At 45.4% G+C, this 18778-nt stretch overlaps 2 protein-coding genes and 1 long non-coding RNA gene across 4 annotated transcripts in view; 1 reads left to right on the top strand and 2 right to left on the bottom strand.

The window, feature by feature from the left end:
- Positions 1 to 11812, bottom strand: part of TDRD9 (tudor domain containing 9) — a 123578-nt gene extending 111766 nt beyond the window's left edge. Inside the window, exon 1 of the mRNA XM_045397081.3 lies at positions 11544 to 11812. Coding sequence (XP_045253016.1) covers positions 11544 to 11758 — 215 coding nt within the window. The 5' untranslated portion in view covers positions 11759 to 11812. The remainder of the gene's footprint in view (positions 1 to 11543) is intronic.
- RD3L (RD3 like) lies at positions 363 to 2470 on the top strand. 2 transcript variants are annotated; one of them, XM_065518541.2, is made up of 4 exons: positions 363 to 552; positions 710 to 812; positions 1205 to 1510; positions 1811 to 2247. In XM_065518541.2, the coding sequence occupies exons 3-4, from the start codon at positions 1212 to 1214 to the stop codon at positions 2106 to 2108; spliced, it is 597 nt and encodes a 198-aa protein (XP_065374613.1). In that variant the 5' UTR covers positions 363 to 552; positions 710 to 812; positions 1205 to 1211; the 3' UTR covers positions 2109 to 2247. The 2 variants fall into 2 exon arrangements, with proteins under 2 accessions (XP_065374613.1, XP_073854476.1); XM_073998375.1 differs by having other exon boundaries at positions 363 to 812; positions 1811 to 2470.
- Positions 641 to 3828, bottom strand: LOC135964462 (uncharacterized). Its single transcript, XR_010576965.1, has 2 exons — positions 3697 to 3828; positions 641 to 830 (listed from the first exon to the last, which is right to left on the bottom strand). It is a non-coding gene; the product is annotated as an uncharacterized lncRNA (long non-coding RNA).
- Positions 11813 to 18778: the final 6966 nt, after the last annotated feature.

Genomic DNA, 18778 nt, shown 5'->3' with positions numbered 1-18778 from the left:
TAGCTAAGCGTTTATGTTCCCTAGCATTTCAACTTGCTTAAATATACAAATTTAACTATTTTGCGAGAAAAAACAAAATGAATACAGAATGTAACCTTTGCTAAATATTTCACAATTATGATTCACATCAACATTCTTTACCTATTTCACTCAATTACAATGAGCTTTCTCAGAATGCATGTTTTGCAAATAGTCAAGTCTGATCTATTTTTCCTGTTTTCACTAGAGGGGACAATGACCCGGCTTCCAAATGGCCTGAAAGTTAAGCTGAAGAATAAAAGCAACATGGTTATTTTTAGAGCTCTACAGGCATAAAAATATAGCACTAAACTGTGACCTACAGCTGTGCACAGCAAAGCATCACATCATGCGACAGTCTTCACTGTAGCTCGGAGCGCATCTGTGGTGCTTTAGATGACCATTCTTCATTTCATTACCAAAGACATGTCGGAATGCATTTAGGACCAGCATCCATAGCTGCTGGCATTTTTTTCAAGTAGAATGAGCTACATTCAAAAGGCAGACCATTATATAACTTGTGAAGATTAAATAGTAAGTTATTTTTGTCATTTCTTCTAGCTTACTTACAAGGTGAATTAATAAGCATTCTCTCCAAATGAAGACATCACAGCCTCATTCCTAACATAGAAAGTTATTTATTTCAAATACAATTTTGGTGGGTAAATAAGGCAGTGCATTCCTTCAACAGAGGACACTTTCAGGAGAGCAAGATATGTCCGAGTGAAACACAGCTCCGTCACCAATTTCAGGCAACTCTTTGGCAACATCACATCAGCCCATCAACTTAACAGGTAAGCTTTAAACCTTTTCTGTACAAAACATAAATCAAAAGTATTTATAGGCAGCACTTGCCTCGACATTAACATTTTAAGTCTCCTAAAAACTTTTCACAGCAAGTGTTAGTGTTATTTTCAGGTATCATTCAGCCTATGTATTATCTCTGACTTTGTATATCTAATTTCTGCTAAGCTACATAAAAGCATTTTCAAAGCTTGATTTCTGCCACTGACCTAGTTAAAAATTAAGACGTTAATCCATGTTCTAATCTTATTTTGACCTGCATAGCTAACCTGTGAAAAAAAAATCATGCACTTTTCGGGCAAATTTATTGTAAAGAAACAAGTATTTGCTCAGAAGAACCATAACGTTTTGAGCAAATAAACACGGGAAAATATTTCCACAGGCTAAAAATGCCACTTTTTGGCTGGATGAAATGGCCCAGAAACGATTCCTACAAATCCAGACACTATCCTGGCTCAGACGTAGTGACAAAGACTCTGCTTCGGGAATTAAAATGGCACCTAAAGGAGCGAGAGAGATTAATACAAGAAATCGAAAATGAACAAAAAGTGAAAAAAACAGGTGTGGATTACAACTGGCTCAGAAACTACCAGAATCCCCACACAACTATCCCAGTGACTGAACAAAGACAACTTGAAGTTCTTTGCTCACAAGTTCAACCCTGCCAAACTGGAACTATTCTCAGCAGGTAAAAACACTCTGTTCTCTTATGATACTCGCTACTGCTAAGTCTAAGTTCCTCATACATTTTGACTAGAAATTGTATTCTATCATGTAAATTCTTTAACTGTGTAGATATCTGGTGAGAAATGGTTTTAAATTACATCTAAAATTTCTTTACTAGAAGTATAATTTTAAAACAACATGCATTAATACTCAAAAGGTGGGTAACTTGTATACAAGCACATTATTCTAGCTGTATTTTGGAGATAAGGAGATATAACAAAAAATGTTCTTAACAGAATATTCATTACCACATTCCCTCCAGATTTCGAGAAGTTTTGGCAGAAAATGATGTACTGCCATGGGAAATAGTCTACATCTTCAAGCAAGTTCTGAAAGACTTCCTAAGCAGCTCTGACAGAGGGAGTGAGCAAGAGGACCTGGAGGACTCAGGGAGCATGGACTGCCCTGCTCCTTCTGTGATCCCAGGTGACAGCTCCAAGAGGGCAGGCAAAGATGAAATACCCACCATTTCCAGTTACGTAGATAAAAACACAAAGGACAGGTTCCCAGGGTTCTCACACAGAATATGGAACCTACCATATTATCACCCACCTAGTTAAGTTACTTATAACTAGAGGAGTTTTTATGACCACCTTAGAACTCTTAATATTAAGAATAAGAAAAAGTGATGTGACTTAAAGTTTTTCTTTGTTACAAGGTCAGTATCCTGTGGATGTATCCTATGTTTTAAATAGTATCCTTTTTTTAACTAAACATGCTATGTTTTCATTGAATAGTATGCTTTTAACTAAAATGTTTCCTAAGTATTTTGAAAAAATGTTTGAAGTATTTTCTTATACCTCAAACCCACCTCACAGGAACTAAATCAACTTTAGTATGAAGTTTGACAAATTCTGTACAAAACTTAGATATTAACCTTGACTTTTATTCTATAATAAAGCTACATATAGAATTAAATAAATGATTAATGTGAATCCTATCTTTACAATATAACAGAAATGAGAAGTCAACATCCCATTATGTGATCATTCTCAGCAGGGGATGGGGAGAAGGGCAGTGAGGGAAATAATAACATGTAGTTTAAAAATGAAGCAGGGCTTTAACCCAACACCCAGCTTTGGTTTTAATCACAGTACTTTTAAGCTTAACATTAAGGGAACATGTAATAAAACTCAGTTCTATATTATATCAGTAAAGATAAACAGGCTGATTTAGCAACATGAGTAGCTGCTACTCTCAAAGAAAAACATTCACTGTTGGTGAATAATTTAAACTTATACTCAGGTGAAATAGCAAAATATTTAATATATAAAATCTGGCTTTTCAAAACTTTATTAAAAGGAGGAAACTATATATTAGTCAGATTTTTTTTATAAAGTGCTAGAATTCATTCTTAAAGGTAAGTCCAAGGAACCTAATTATAACTTTATATTCGAAGATTTACCAGTTTTCTTTCATCTAAAAATAAAAAAAGTATGTATCAAAATTGGAACAAGTTGGGTGTGGTGGCACACACCTGTAGCGTGGCTACTCAGGAGGTTGTGACAGGAAGCTCACCGGAGCCCAGGAATTCAAGGCTGCAGTGAGCTATGATCACACCACTGCACCTCAACCTGGGCAACAGAGAAAGACCTTGTCTCAAAAAAACAAAACAAAAAAAACAAAAAAAAAAAACTTTTTTTCAAAAAGACTAGAACTAAATATACACTACTAAAAAATATATATATATATATATCTTCTAACTTTATTCTCCCTGCATTCTTAGCCAACTTCTGTACCATTTTCAACTGACCTCAATTTGGTCTTAAATCCCAACCATGTAATGCAACCCACCTGATTAGGGTTTAACAAGACAACAGAAACAGAAACACAGTCCCAAGTAGATTTAAAATAAAGACACCTCTCATTCCTGCTCTGAAATTTTCAGTTTTCCTACATACTACCTTTGGCTTCTTTAGTCACTGTAAGATTTCCTAGAGTGGAAACTATATGTGGGAGAGATAAATGCCCCGAAAAGTACACAACTGCTTATTGTGCAGTGAATACAGTAAGCAGTGAACATGAGTTTTAAGAAAATATCATTGCTTAAATCATGGTGAGAACAAAATTTTCATTTAAAGAAACATGGAGAACGTGAAGTTTGTATATGAAGCACAGTACTAGAATTGATCATCCCACCACACATACCAGGAAATACATGCCATGAAGAGATGCAAATCATTTCCTTCACTCTCCAAGGCTCCTCAAGCAGCCACTGGACACCACCACACCACTTGCTAGAGAGAGTCATCCTCTGTACTCAGACAGGGAGAAATAACTCCCGGCAAAAAGCTTCTGGTGACTGAAGCAGCTATGGACAGTGACATCACTCCGCTAGTTTAGGATGAAAATGAGTCCTAGACACTCTAAGTCACCCACACGCAATTTAATTAATTTTCCACCCAAGCTTGAGAAAAGAAAGGAAAAATACATTAAGTTTTGAGTTTCCATCTCTCACTTTGTTGTTGGCAAATCTAACACTCATGTCCTGTGAGAGTATTGGTATACGTAATTTAAAACTGTAGTTATTTCTGGAAAACCTATAAATCGAATAGAAATTTTAATACAAATAACTTCCTGAATAGTGACAGATCCATGTTTTTATACACTAGCCTATTTATAATACCTAAAGCTGGCAAAGGAATCAGGATCGAAAATATAATGGGGGGACCCGGCGCGGTGGCTCACGCCTGTAATCCCAGCACTTTAAGAGGTGGAGGCAGGCGGATCACGAGGTCAGGAGATCAAGACCATCCTGACTAACATGGTGAAACCCCATCTCTACTAAAAATACAAAATATTAGCCGGGCAAGGTGGCAGGCGTCTGTAGTCCCAGCTGCCCGGGAGGCTGAGGCAGGAGAATGCCGTGAACCCGGGAGGCGGAGCTCGCAGTGAGCCGAGATCGCGCCACTGCCTGGGCGACAGAGAGAGACTCCGTCTCAAAAAAAAAAAAAAAAAAAAAGGAAAATATAAAGAGGGCACAGGTGGGAAGGGGACGACTGGGAACACTTCAGGTGTGTTTTATGAAGAGAAAGCAGCACTCGTTCAGGAGCTACAATCTTTAGCTAGGGAACAGAAAGAATAAATGAATCCACATAAAAGCATTCTGCATAATCCCCAACATATAATAGGCTCTCGAGGTAGCATTACTAGCCAGAGCCGAGACTCCATCTCAAAAAAAAAAAAAAAGAAAAGAAAATCAACATGTTCAAAACCAAAGTCATAGAGAAATTTTTGTGTTCTAAAGGGACAAACAGAACTCAAGAACCAGCTAGTACCAATACACACACACCCTCTAAAAGCATAATTCTTCAAACATTTCATCAATTGGTATTTTCTATCTCAGTAAATGACAGCACCACCTATCTACTCTATTCTACAAGCCAGAAATCTGAGAATCCTTCTGGTCCCCCCTGGGGTGGGGGAGGGGCCAAAACCACAATCACAATCCAAAGGTAACTGGCAGAGCTGGATTTTGGTTATCACAAACAGGACTGGATGGAGGCAGGAGTTCAGTGCTTGGAGAAGGTAAAAAGTTGTTTAAAAGACTAGAGAGAGTGTGTAAAAGACTAAAGAAAAGGAAGGAGGGAAGGGCTGCTTTAGCTATGGAGGTCACAGGAAACTTCTCTAAGGAGATATCTGAACAGGGTCCCAAATGAAGAAAGGAGCCTGTCATGGGAAGGGAGCGAGGGGAAGCACTGAATACAGAAGAAAGAGTCAATGTGGAAGCTGCAAGGTGGGAATGAGCTTGCTATCTTCAAGACACAGAAAAAATGCCAATGTGACCAGAGCACAGCAAGAGCAGCAGACGAGGAGATGCCCAATGGAGGAATGCTCGCCAAGCCTAGATGCAGAGTCAGACAAAATTTTATCCTAACAGCAATCGATGCCACAGGAGGTCACACGTGCTCAAAGAACCTCGGGTGTGAAGGTTTACTCAAGAATTTGTTCATTCAACAATTTTTTTAGAGACAGGCTCTTGCTCTGTTGCCCAGGAGTGCAGTGGTACAATCATAGCTCACTGCAGCCTTGAACTCCTGGCTTCAAGTGATCCTTCTGAGTCAGCCTGCCAAGTAGCTGGGACTACAGGCAGGCACCATAACACCGGGCTAATTTTTTAATATTTTGTAGAGACATGGTCTCCCTATATTGCCCAGGCTAGTCTCGAACTCCTGGCCTCAAGTGATCCTCCCACCTCAGCTTCCCAAAGCACTGGAATTACAGGCATGAGCCACTATGCCAGGCCATCATTCAACAAATATTAACTTAGCATCTACATCATGCCAGTCATTCTTGTAGGTGCTAGATTACTGCGGGGTAAGGTGGAAAAGTCAGGAGACCAAACATAGACGGTTTCTGCAATCATCCAGGCAAGAGATGATGGCAGTGGTTTGGTCAAGAGTGGTAACAATGTAAACTGTGAGAAGCACCCTTATTCTGGAAATATTTTATAGTACACTTACCAGGATATTGTGATTTTTATTGTTTGATTGTATACCTATATACACACTCGGATACACTCCTTAGGAAAATCCAGTATGGCCCAAGGAGTAAGACAGAGATTTATGATTCAATCAAGACAGGAATGCATGAAGCAGCAACTCTCACCATGTTTAGAATATGGACATATTGTAAGCATTCAATAATTGGGGTCTTCTAGGTTGAGCATGGTGGCTCATGCCTGTAATCCCAGCACTTTGGGAAGCCAAGGTGGGAAGATTACTTGAGCCCAGGAATTTGAGACCAGCCTGGATAACATAGTGAAATCCCGTGTCTCCAAAAACATTTTTTTAATTGGTCAGGCATGGTAGTATGCACCTGTGGTCCCAGCTACTCAGGAGACTGAGGTGGGAAAATCAAGGGAGGATCACCTGAGCCCAGGAGGTCAAGGCTGCAGTGAAACGTGACTGTGCCACTGCACTCCATCTGCGGGAACAGAGGGAGACCCCGTCTGAAAATAATAATTATCCCCAGTCATTACCTTGCTTCCATTTTCCCATGGTAAATATGTAACAGCGCTCTGCCACGCTTATCTACTCAGCAAATGCCCTGCCTTCCCTCTTGTAAAAAAAAAAAATTACTATTATTGGCCGGGTGCAGTGGCTCACGCCTGTAATCCCAGCACTTTGGGAGGCTGAGGCGGGCAGATCACGAGGTCAGGAGATCGAGACCATCCTGGCTAATACAGTGAAACCTCACCTCTACTAAAAATACAAAAATTAGCCAGGCGTGGTGGCGGGTGCCTGTAGTCTCAGCTACTTGGGAGGCTGAGGCAGGAGAATGGCGTGAACGCTGGAGGCGGAGCTTCCAGTGAGCCAAGACTGCACCACTGCACTCCAGCCTGGGGGACAGAGCGAGACTCAGTCTCAAAAAAAAAAAAAAAAAATACTATTATTATTGTGACCTCCTAGGTCATTCATTCAAACAACAAATATTTGAGTTCCTACTACGTCAGGTACTGCACCAAGGGGTGGAGATTCCCTGATAATTTGTACCCTTAATAAGTTCTTATGTGAGAAAAATAACATCCAAAAGCATTCCCATGAAAGTGTTAAGATACGCATGTGCAGGGCACTAAGCAAGCTGTTTTTGATTAAAGCGGGCCTCACTCACTTGGTGTTCCTCTGACCACTTGTTCTCAGTCTCCTTTTCTCACTGCATCTCCTTCACCTATAACACTCAAGCACCCCAGGTGGGCCCTTCTCTCTATACCCACTCACTAGGATACATCCTAGTTAAGGGATCTCATCAGTCTTGAAGTTAAACTTCCCAATGTCTAGTTCTGCCAGACTTCCTTCCTCAACTCCAGACTGCCTACATGTATTGCTGTCTAACAGGCATTTTAAAGTGAACATGTTCAAAATCAATCCTGGTATTCCCCCACAAACTGAAGGCAATACCTGTCACTTGCTAGGCCAGAAACCTTGGTGTCACCTGTGATTGCTTCCCTACTCACATCCTCCACTTGCTCCAGCTACAGAGTCTCTAATAAAATCACACAAACATAGCAGTTTCAAACAATGCAAACGTATTACAAGTCCAGGTGAACTCAACTGGATCCCCTGCTTAGGGTTTCCTAAAGCTAAATCAAGGTGTTGGCAGAGTTGCCTTCCCTACTGGCAGTGCATTCAGGCTGTTGGTCAAAACCAGGCCCTTGCAATTGTAGGATCAGTCCCTTGCAAACTCAGTCCCTTGCAACTGTAGGACTGAGGTACCCGTTTCCTTACCTGCTGTCAAGTGGGATCCAGTCTTTGCTCCTAGCTACCCATATTCCATTCTCATGCTTTTGACATGGCCCCTCCAAGCAATGATGTTTCAAATCTCTCGTTTCAAATTTATCTGACTCCATCCTGAGAAAGTTATCTGCTTTTAAGGGCTCATGTGATCAGACTGGGCCCAGTCAGACAATCTAGCTAATCTTCCTATCCTATGATCTGTAACCTTAATTACAGCTGCGAAATCTCTTTCACCAGGTAACATTACATAGTTACAGGTTCCAGTGAACATCTTTGGGGGAGTCATTCTGCCCATCACCACCATTTGCTACAGGAAGTTGGACAAGTCACTTTACCACCAAAACCTATTGCTTCATCTACAAAATCATGAAATAATCAGTTGATGATAAAGCCATCAACCTCAAAGCGTTGTTGTGCAGATTCAATAATACAGCTATATTTAGCTGAGTGCCTGCTACATGCTGGAAACTCTGGCATCGAATACATATGCACCTAGAGCCCAGGAAGCTACTTCCAGAAGAATTTCATCAAAGCTAGCACTACCCATAGACAAACATTGCCTGTCAGTGGTTAAATACAGAAGTTAAAGTGTTTACAGCAATTTCACGAAGCAATTTTACATATGTTGAATTTTTTTTTTTTTGAGACAGGGTCTCATTCTGTTACCCAGGCTGGAGTGCAGTGGCACAATCTCAGCTCACTGCAACCTCTGCCTCAGGGACTCAAGCGATTCTCCCACCTCAGCCTCCTGAGTAGCTGGGACTGCAGGCACAAACCACCATGCCCGGGAAATTTTTGCATTCTTTTGGTAGAGACAGGGTTTCACCATGTTGGCCAGGCTGGTCTTGGAACTCCTGACCTCAAATGATCTGCCTGCCTTGGACTCCCAAAGTGCTGGGATTACAGACATGAGCCACCACACCCAGACTGAATCTAGTAATTTTTTAAATGGGATTAGTATGCTGTCTTTTTTCATTTCATTGCTCTAAAAATTCATTTTTATTGATTTTATAAAAGTCTCAGCCCATGAAGGCTAGAAATCGTAAAAACTTGTCCTTAGTGCTGAATACATCTATAGTTTCTGACAAGGTCAGTAATAATTTACTTCCAATATCACAATGAGTTATTTAATAGCAATGCTGTTAAGACTGTTAAGACTAAGGAGTAAGTGATGGACCATTAAGTAGAGGAGGCGGCCTGCGGCCTACGGCCTACGGGATCATTTACCAGAGCAGCTCAAGGAAATAGTGTCAAACACACAGCCACTCCAAAGTTGCACAAGGGGTCTCTTGGTCCTCTCTGCACCTCCAAGAACCAAATTTACCAAAGATCCCAAAGGTGTACTTGAAAGAACTCTACAAAGGCTTGAAGCAACCCACAAAAGCTTGACCCAGAGTCTGGGCCTATCCATCAAATCAGACAAAACTAACAAACAAGAGTAACTTTAAAAAAGAAAAAGCCAGGCACAGTGGCTCACACCTGGAATCCCAGCACTTTGGAAGGCCAACATGGGTGGATCGCAAGGTCAGGAGTTCAAGATCAGCCTGGTCAACACAGTGAAACGCTGTCTCTACTAAAAATACAAAATAGGCCGGGCACGGTGGCTCACGTCTGTAATCCCAGCACTTTGGGAGGACGAGGCGGGCAGATCACGAGGTCAGGAGACGGAGACCATCCTGGCTAACACGGTGAAACCCCGTCTCTACTAAAAATACAAAAAAAATTAGCCTGGCGTGGTGGCGGGCGCCTGTAGTCCCAGCTTCTCGGAAGGCTGAGGCAGGAGAAGGGTGTGAACCTGGGAGGTGGAGCTTGCAGTGAGCAGAGGTCGTGTCATGGCACTCCAGCCTGGGCGTCAGAGTGAGACTCCGTCTCAAAAAAAAAAAAATACAAAATAAGCTGGGCGTGGTGGCGTGCACCAGTAATTCCAGCTACTCGGGAGGCTGAGGCAGGAGAATCACTTGAACCCAGGAGGCGGAGGTTGTGGTGAGCCAAGATTGCGCCACTGCACTCCAGCCTGGGCAACAAGAGGGAAATTCTGTCACAAAAAAAAAAAAAAAAATTAAAGAAAAAAGAAAAAGAAAAACAAAACCACCTTCTCAACTGTAAAGGGTGTTGGACTGGGGACTGAGCAAGAGTGATGGAGATACCCCAAGCTCAAGGTACTTCTCCCAGGGCCTTCTTTAAAGAGAAGAGGGAGCAGGTGTTTCTACTCACCAAATCTAGGTCTTTCCTCTAAAAACAGAGGACATCCTCTTGCCTTTTTATTTCCACCAAAATCAAGTGAACAGAGTAACTGATGGTAGCTACTTAAAGCATAGTGAGGCCGGGTGCGGTGGCTCATGCCTGTAATCCCAGCACTTTGGGAGGCCGCGGCGGGCGGATCACGAGGTCAGGAGATCCAGACCAAGGTGAAACCCCGTCTCTACTAAAAAATACAAAAAATTAGCTGGGCGCGGTGGCGGGCGCCTGTAGTCCCAGCTACTCAGGAGGCTGAGGCAGGAGAATGGCGTGAACCCGGGAGGCGGAGCTTGCAGTGAGCCGAGATCGCGCCACTGCACTGCAGCCTGGACGACAGAGTGAGACTCCGTCTCCCAAAAAGGAAAAAAAAAAAGTGCCAAAACTTGGAAACAGGCCGGGTGCAGTGGCTCACACCTGTAATCCCAGCACTTTGGGAGGCTGAGGTGGGCAGATCACCTGAGGTCAGGAGTTCGAGACTAGCCTGGCCAACACGGTGAAACCCTGTCTTTATTAAAAATACAAAAATTAGCCAGGCGTAGTGGCACATGCCTGTAGTCTCAGCTACTCAGGAGGCTGAGGCAGGACAATCGCTTGAACCTGGGAGGGGGAAATTGCAGTGAGCTCAGACCGCGGCACTCCACCAGTCCACTCCAGCCTGGGCGACAAAGTGAGACTCCATCTCGCGGTGGCGGTGGCGGGGGCGGGGGGGGGGAGTGAACTTGGAAGCAACCAAGCTCTCCTTCAGTAGGTGAATGGATACACTGGTACATCCAGACAGTGGAATATTAATCAGTGCCAAAAGGAAAGCAGCTATCAAATCATGGAAAGGCACGGAGGAACCCCAAATGCATAATACTACTAAGTGACAGAAACCCATCAAAAAGGCTACACATATTGTGTGATTCCAACTAGATGACAGTATGGAAAAGCAAAATTATGGAGACAGTAAAAAAATCAGTGGTTTCCACGTGGTGTAGGGAAAGGGAGGCATGAGCAGGTGGGGCCGAGAAGATCTGTAAGGCAGTGAACTCCTGTAATGCGTGACTTTAGGCGTTTGTCCAAACCCACAGAACGTCCAGTACCGGGGTGAACCCTCCTGTAACGATGGCCTCCGGGTGACGAAGACGCAGCGATGCGGGTTCGCCGGCTGTCACGAAAACCCACACTTGACACAGACGCTCAGAGGGGAAACTGTGGGAGGGAAGGGACCTGTGGGACCTCTGCCCTCCGCTGCCTTCTTCTGGAAACCTAAGAGTGCCTCAAAAACTGGTCTGTTAATTTAAACATTAAGAACTGAAGGAAAACAACAACAACAACAACAACTCTAGCTCAGCTTCCTTGCAGGCATCGCTCTGGGCCGCGCATAGGGTTGTGTAGTGACCCCTCGCCCCGGACGGTCAGGGGTCCCTGGAGCCCCACGAGAGGGCACGGGCTCGCGAGAAGGATCTGGGTGGCCCGAGCCCTCGTCGCCAGGTCTCGCCCGGCCGCCCTCGAGCCGCCTCCGCCCCGCCCGCGTCCTACCTTTCGAACGCAGCGGCCTGCTGGGCCGGAGCTTGGGCCAGGGCCGCAGCCTGGGCCGCGGGACCGGCGCCGGGGGCCACGTCCTGGCGCTGAGCCTCCTCCCTGGCCGCCCCGGCCGGGAAGGCGGGCGGCGCGCCCAGCAGCTCCACATTGGTCACGGTCTTGCCAATGGTGAACCAGTCGTTGATCTGCTCGAGGGTGAGCTTGCGCAGCATCCTCAAGGCCCAGGCGTCGGCATCCCTCAACTGCCGGGTCTCCGGGGCGGGAACAGGCGACGGCGGAAACGCGCTCTGGAAGCCCCGCCCCCGCTCGAGGCCTTCCAATCAGAACGCGCCGCGCGCCGTTGTGGGCGGGCTCCGGCCCGGCGCGTGCTGCCCGCGCTGCTTGGTCCTCGTGCCGCCGGCCCCGCCCCGCCGCGCTAGGCCTGCTGGGAGCCTCCACCCGGCGCGAACCCAGGCTGAGCCTTTCTAGGGCCACAGGGGAAGGTTGACAAAGGCCGGAGGCTGGCCCAGGAGTCTGTTTGACGGGAGTTCCGGGGCAACCCCTGCGTGTACAAGAAAATGTCCTCCGGTCACTCCCTGGCCTCCCCGTTTAGAGGCTGCTACCTCGGAGGTTTGTGCGCTTCGAGCATACCGGGGCCCTTGACGCGTTTCTTGAGCACCTCAGGGTGAGGAGACGGAAGGCAAACCAGAGAAGGGATTTGCGTTCATGGGTCGGCGGTACCAGGACATCCTTGCACCTAATATGGGGGGAGAGGGGCAAGAAGAAGGTCAGGAATGTCTTGGAGAAAATAACGCCAGGCTGACCCCTGCAGGATACCGGCTAATGAGCCGGGCAAAGGAGGACCCACGATTATAGGGGAGGATCTGGGAGAAGTTCTTTGGAGCCGAATCTTAACTGAATTCATCTTCCTTCCTAAACCTGTGTCTCAGGTGGCGGTGTCAGACTCACAGCTGGACACAAACAGGTGCGGACAGGAGGTCCAGGTGATCACATGGACAAAAGATACAGGCTGAGGTGGTCCTGGCCCATCTCTAGAAGGCGGAGGGTGGAGAACAGAGCCCTAGCAAACTCCCCAAAAGACGGAGCAGAGGCAAGAAATCTAGCAAAGGATGCCCAGGAAGGCAGCCACATGTGCAAGGGAAGGGAGGGTCAGAAGAGAGACATGGCCACCTGGCCGGGGTATGTTCCCCTCATTGCCCAGGGCAGGATCTGTCTGACCCATGTGGGCTCTCAGGAAAGAGCCACGTGAACAAATACAGAGATGGTATCGAGAGCATGGCTCTAATCAGCAGTGTGAAGCCCGAGCAGTGGCAAATAAGAGGGGGGTTTGAGAACAGGGTAGACAGAAGTCAGCCAGGTAGGTTGAGCTATTGGTGTCTCAAAAATTGAACCCATAATCATACTAAGCCAGGAGTCCTGGCTCCAAATCCTGGCCTAATGAGCTCTGGACCTCATGTTAGGACTTTGCCAAATATGACAGCTTCCAAAAAGTGCCTCAACACACTTTGCCAGGAAGAAATAACTTGCTTTTTTTTTCTTTCTTTCTTTCTTTTGAGGCAGGGTCTCACTCTTCTCGCCCAGGCTGGAGTGCAGTGCTGCAATCAGGGCTCACTGCAGCCTTAATTTCGGGTGCTCAGGTGATGCTCCCACCACAACCTCCTGCATAGCTGGGACTACAGGCTCACGCCACCACCACACCGGCTAATTTTTTGTATTTTTAGTAGAGACAGGGGTTTCACTGTGTTGCCCAGGCTGGTCTCAAACTCCTGGGCTCAAGCAATCTGCTTGGGAGCCCTTGGCCTCCCAAAGTGCTGAGACTACAGGCATGAACCACCATGCCCAGCCATGTTTCTCAAAAAATAAGAAAAAAGGTAATCATAAAGTAATCGAGAATCATAAAGTATGTCATTCAGCATTGATTGGAAAATATTGTAACTTCACACTGTATGTGGAGACTAGGACATAATTCAGAATTTTACAAAATATATTGAAGCCACTTGAAGCAACTCCAGAACTTACTGACACTTTTCTTTGTTTGTTTTGTTTTGTTTTGTTGTTGTTTGGAGAGTCTTGCTCTGTCACCAGGCTGGAGTGCAGTGGCACAATAGCTCCCTGCAACCTCTGCCTCCCAGGTTCAAGCGATTCTCCTGCCTCATCCTCTCAAGTAGCTGGGACTACAAGCGAGAGCCACCACGCCTGGCTAATTTTTTGCATTTTAGTAGCGACGGGGTTTCACCATGTTGGCCACGGTGGTCTCAGTCTCCTAACCTCATGATCTGCCCACCTCGGCCTCCCAGAATGCTGGGATCATAGGTGTGAGCCAATGCACCTGGCCTGTTTTTCTAGGATGTTGCCATTCCCATGTGCTGTCATCCTTTGTTGATGTCACAATGAATACGATTTTAAGTGGAAGATGCTTTTCAGAAACATTTTCTGCAGGGCATTTTCTATATTCTTTGATCTTTTGGGGCTACTAGCTAATCCTTCTGAGTTTTGATTTTTTTTTTTAAACTGCAATCTGAAGATACTCTCTTGATGCTCCTTTGGAAATTTGCCAATTTGGAAAGTTGCCATAGTGTTTCCTGACCAAACACGGGTTAACATTCTGAATTATCACAGACTGAATGGCTTTGAGCACCCTTCATTTGATTCAGTAGTTCTCGGTGCTCCCCAGTCACTTGGTCAAGTTCATCTTGCATTCCTGTCCAAAGTTTAGAGTGAAAAGAAACAGCTTGGGCCGTGCGCAGTGGCTCACGACTGTAATCCCAGCACTTTGGGAGGCTGAGACGGGCAGATCACGAGGTCAGGAGTTCGAGACCAGCCTGACCAACCTGGTGAAACCCCCATCTCTACTAAAAATACAAAAATTAACTGGGCATAGTGGTGCATGCCTGTAATCCCAGCTACTCAGGAAGCTGAGGCAAGATAATCACTTGAACTCAGGAGATGCAGTGAGCCGAGATCACACCACTGTAGTCCAGCCTGGGCGACAGAGCAAGACTCTGTCTCGAAAAAAGAAACAGTTTGACATCAGGTAGATCTTCGTGGACTTGCCACATCTAGGCCAGAACACATGGGAAGGCCACTGAACCCCTAGTGGGCCATGGTATTTTGGGGAGGTTTTGCATATTTGCTTTCACTGAGCATTTGGAGCATTTGAGCTGTACACCAAAAAGGGGAAACTAACAGCTGAGAGCAGTTACAAATGGTGTTGGTGCCATTAAGCAGCACTCTCCTTAAAGCAGAGGAAGCTGTGCTCGAAGTGTATTGCTGTCTTCTCCAGCCTTCCTAGTCACAAGATGCAGCATTCTGAACTTTGACTAAATCTGCTGGAGTGGCTCTTTCCTTAAATATTTGGGTTTTTTTGGCCAGGCGCGGTTGGGTGGATCACGAGGTCAGGAGATCGAGACCATCCTGGCTAACATGGTGAAACCCCGTCTCTACTAAAAGTACAAAAAATTAGCTGGGTGTTGTGGCGGGCGCCTGTAGTCCCAGCTACTCCGGAGGCTGAGGCAGGGAGAATGGTGTGAACCCAGGAGGTGGACCTTGCAGTGAGCTGAGATTGCGCCATTACACTCCCGCCTGGGCGACAGAGCCAGACTCCGTCTCAAAAAAAAAAAAGAAAGAAAAAGATGTGCATTTCTTAGGGTGTTTTGGATTTGAAACTAAAGACATTAAAACTCTCTTGGTCTGAACACAGTGGCTCACACCTGTAAACCGACACTTTGAGAGGCCAAGGTGGGAGGATCACTTGAGGCCAGCAGTTCAAGACCAGCCGGGCAACATGGCAAAGTCTATTGATCTCAAGTCTAGTTGGAAGTTCAGAAGCTCTGTCTTGAAACAGCTCTCCATGATGTTCTTAAGTTTTTCCTAAATGCTTGTTCTCGTCCTCAGCAGTGTTATAAGTCATTATAAATCTAAAGCATTTTTACTATAGGACAGTGGTTCTCAAACCTGGTCTGGTCTCAGAATCCCTTTACACTCTTAAAAGTTGCTAAGGACCCTAAAGAGATTTTGTTTATGTAGGTTATGTCTATCAGGGATTACGACTGAGAAATGTTTTTACTTATTCATTTTAAAATAATAATAAACTCATTTGATGTTAAAGAGTGTATTTGGAAAACATCACTATGTTTTCCAAAAAACATTTTGTGTGTGCGTGTGAGAGGAATGATGCTTTTACATTTTTAAAGATTTTTTATGTAAAATGTAAAATTCAAAAATTTTACATTTTTGAAGATCCCTTAGTGTCTAGTTGCATGAGAAACAGCTGGATTCTCAAATCTGTTTCTGAAGTCATTCTGATGTGATACAACAAGTCACATGACCCTGGAAAACTCCACTGTACACTTGTGAGAGAATCCTAATGAAAAAGACAAAGGGCCGGGCACGGTGGCTCAAGCCTGTAATCCCAGCACTTTGGGAGGCCGAGACGGGCGGATCACGAGGTCAGGAGATCGAGACCATCCTGGCTAACACGGTGAAACCCCGTCTCTACTAAAATATACAAAAAACTAGCCGGGCGTGGTGGCGGCGCCTGTAGTCCCAGGTACTTGGGAGGCTGAGGCAGGAGAATGGCAGGAACCTGGGAGGCGGAGCTTGCAGTGAGCTGAGATCCGGCCACTGCACTCCAGCCTGGGCGACAGAGCGAGACTCCCTCTCAAAAAAAAAAAAGAAAAAGACAAAGAAGGCCAGCTCCAGTGGCTCACGCCTGTAATCCCACACTTTGGGAGGCCAAGACAGGCAGATCACTTGAACTCAGGAATTAAAGACCAGCCTGGGCAACATGGCAAAACCCTATCTCTAGCAAAAATACAAAAATTAGCCAGGCATGGTGGCACGTGCCTGTAGTCCCAGCCACTTGGAAGGCTGGGGTGAAAGAATCACTTAAGCCCAGGAGACAGAGGTTGCAGTGAGTGGAGATCGCGCCATCGTACTCCAGCCTGGGTAACAGTGAAGCCCTGTCTCAAAAAAAAAAAAGGCGAAGGCTATTTACTATTATGAAGAAAATAGTTTTGACCCACACTTGGAGAACTGCTACCCTAAGACAGAAAGTTTTCAAGCTTTCTGTGCAGTTTGATTTGACCGTAAGCTCTTTTCCCTTCCAGCAGGACCATGTTCATTGTTCATTCCTTCCTGCAATCTCATCCTTGAAAATTTTAGGACCTCCAGATTTATTAAGCTAAGTGGAAAAGTTAAGCCCTGGAAACTGAGGCAGGTAACATGGCTGTTTTTCTTCTCTAGTGCCTGACACTTGCTGACTTGTGTTGAGATGTTACACATTAACCAGACTCCCCAGTCTTCATTCAAAACTAGGTTAAGTGACATTGGCGATGAGAGCCTTGTTAACTGTTACCTCTTTACAGCAGGATGCTAAGCAGTCAATCAAGTCTTCTATCTCTATGTTAGCCTTCATATGGAAAATGTAACTCAGTTTTCAGCCCCTAATTTTGCCTGTATGAACAATCCTCACTTAAGCACTGATCACCTGTTTTTTTGTTTTGTTTTGTTTTTCTTTTTTTGAGGTAGAGTCTTGCTCTTGTCGCCCATGCTGGAGTGCAATGACACAATCTCAGCTCACTGCAACCTCTGCCTCCCGGGTTCAAGTGATTTTCTGGCCTCAGCTGAGTAGCTGGGATTATAGGCGTCTACCACCGTGCCCAGCTAATTTTTGTTGTTTTTTTTTTTTTTGAGCCGAAGTCTCACTCTTGTCCCCCAGGCTGGAGTGCAATGGTGCGACCTTGGCTCACTGCAACCTCTGCCTCCCGGGTTCAAGTGCTTCTCCTGCCTCAGCCTCCTGAGTAGCTGGGATTACAGGCGCCCGCCATCACGCCCAGCTACTTTTTGTATTTTTAGTAGAGATAGGGTTTCACCATGTTGGCCAGGCTGGCTCGAACTCCTGACCTCAGGTGATCCGCCCTCCTCGGCCTCCCAAAGTGCTGGGCCAATTACCATGCTTTGGTGTTCGGGTGTACCTAGATGCCTCATACTTTGTGCTTGAATAAACTATTTTAACTGGATCCGGGCCGGGTACTGTGGCTCACGCCTATAATCCCAGCACTTTGGGAGGCCGAGGTCGGTGGATCAGGAGGTCAGGAGTTGGAGAACAGCCTGGTCAACATGGTGAAACCCCGTCTCCACTGAAAATACAATCAGCCAGGCGTGGTGGTGGGTGCCTATAATCCCAGCTACTCCAGAGGCTGAGATCACACCACTGCACTCCAGCCTGGGCGAAACAGCAAGACTCCATCTCAAAAAGGACGATTTTAACTGGATCCTAAGCCTTTTTATTATTTTATCTTGACACATCTGAGCTCGTTTTCCTTGTGCCTGAATAATGAACATTTATTTTACTGTGGATCTGCTCGTGATTATTTCAGTCCTAGCTGCACCATTTTATAAACCCCCCACCATTTCACAGACCTTGGTCGGAGTGAAACATTCCATGGGGGCTCCGGCCATAAGAAACATCCTGCCCAACCACCTGACTGCAGGAGCATCCTTATCACATCCTGCCAGGCAGCAAGCCATACTGCCCAGACCGATCCAGCCCAGACCTATAATTACCCCAGCCTGGAAGCAGCAGTGAGCTCGGGCACTAAGCTGGTTACCTCCTCCACAGGTTTTTGCTGGCAGTAAACCTGCATTGCTGTTGAAGCCACCATCTCTCTCCTCTCTCCCCCTCTCCTCCTTCATCCTCTGCGTGTGTGTGTGTGTGTGTGTGTGAGTGTGTGTGTCTCGTCTGTCTTTAACCCTTGCCTTCCCTTCAAAACCTAATAATTTCCTCTTTTTTTTTTTTTCATTAAAAATGGGATCTTAATACATTGCCCAGGCTGGTCTCAAAATCCTGGGCTCAAGCAATCCTCCCAAAGTGCTGGGATTACAAGCATGAGCCACCATGCCTGGCACGATTTTTTCAGTTTGTCCTAAACTATCTTTATTTCACCTTTTCCGAATGCCAATTTCCCTGTGTATAGAATTCTTGATTGGCGGTTATTTTCTTTGAGATTTTATCTTTATCTTTTCTATGGCTTTAGTGTGAGATTTCAAGGTATTGTTTTGTTTCTATTTATCTGCCTGCTTGGTTTCTGTAAGACTTTTTGAATCTTTGGCATGATTTTTTTATCATCACTTTCAGAAAATTCTCAGCCATTAGCTCTTGAAATATTTCTGCCTCACCTCTTTCATTTCCTTCTAAGATACCAGTTACCCACATGATGGCCTTTCCTGCT

Source organism: Macaca fascicularis, chromosome 7 (genome assembly GCF_037993035.2).
Source record: "Macaca fascicularis isolate 582-1 chromosome 7, T2T-MFA8v1.1".
In the NCBI taxonomy this organism is placed as follows: Eukaryota; Metazoa; Chordata; class Mammalia; order Primates; family Cercopithecidae; genus Macaca; species Macaca fascicularis.
The sequence above is the reverse complement of the archived record's forward strand: the minus strand, read 5'-3'. Positions and strand labels throughout refer to the sequence as shown.

Excerpts from the sequence above, each read along its gene's own strand:
- RD3L (XM_073998375.1), top strand. The coding sequence starts at position 1,212 with ATGCCACTTTTTGGCTGGATGAAATGGCCCAGAAACGATTCCTACAAA. Across the intron at positions 1,511-1,810 it reads ACTGGAACTATTCTCAGCAG|ATTTCGAGAAGTTTTGGCAG; the intron begins GTAAAAACACTC and ends CATTCCCTCCAG.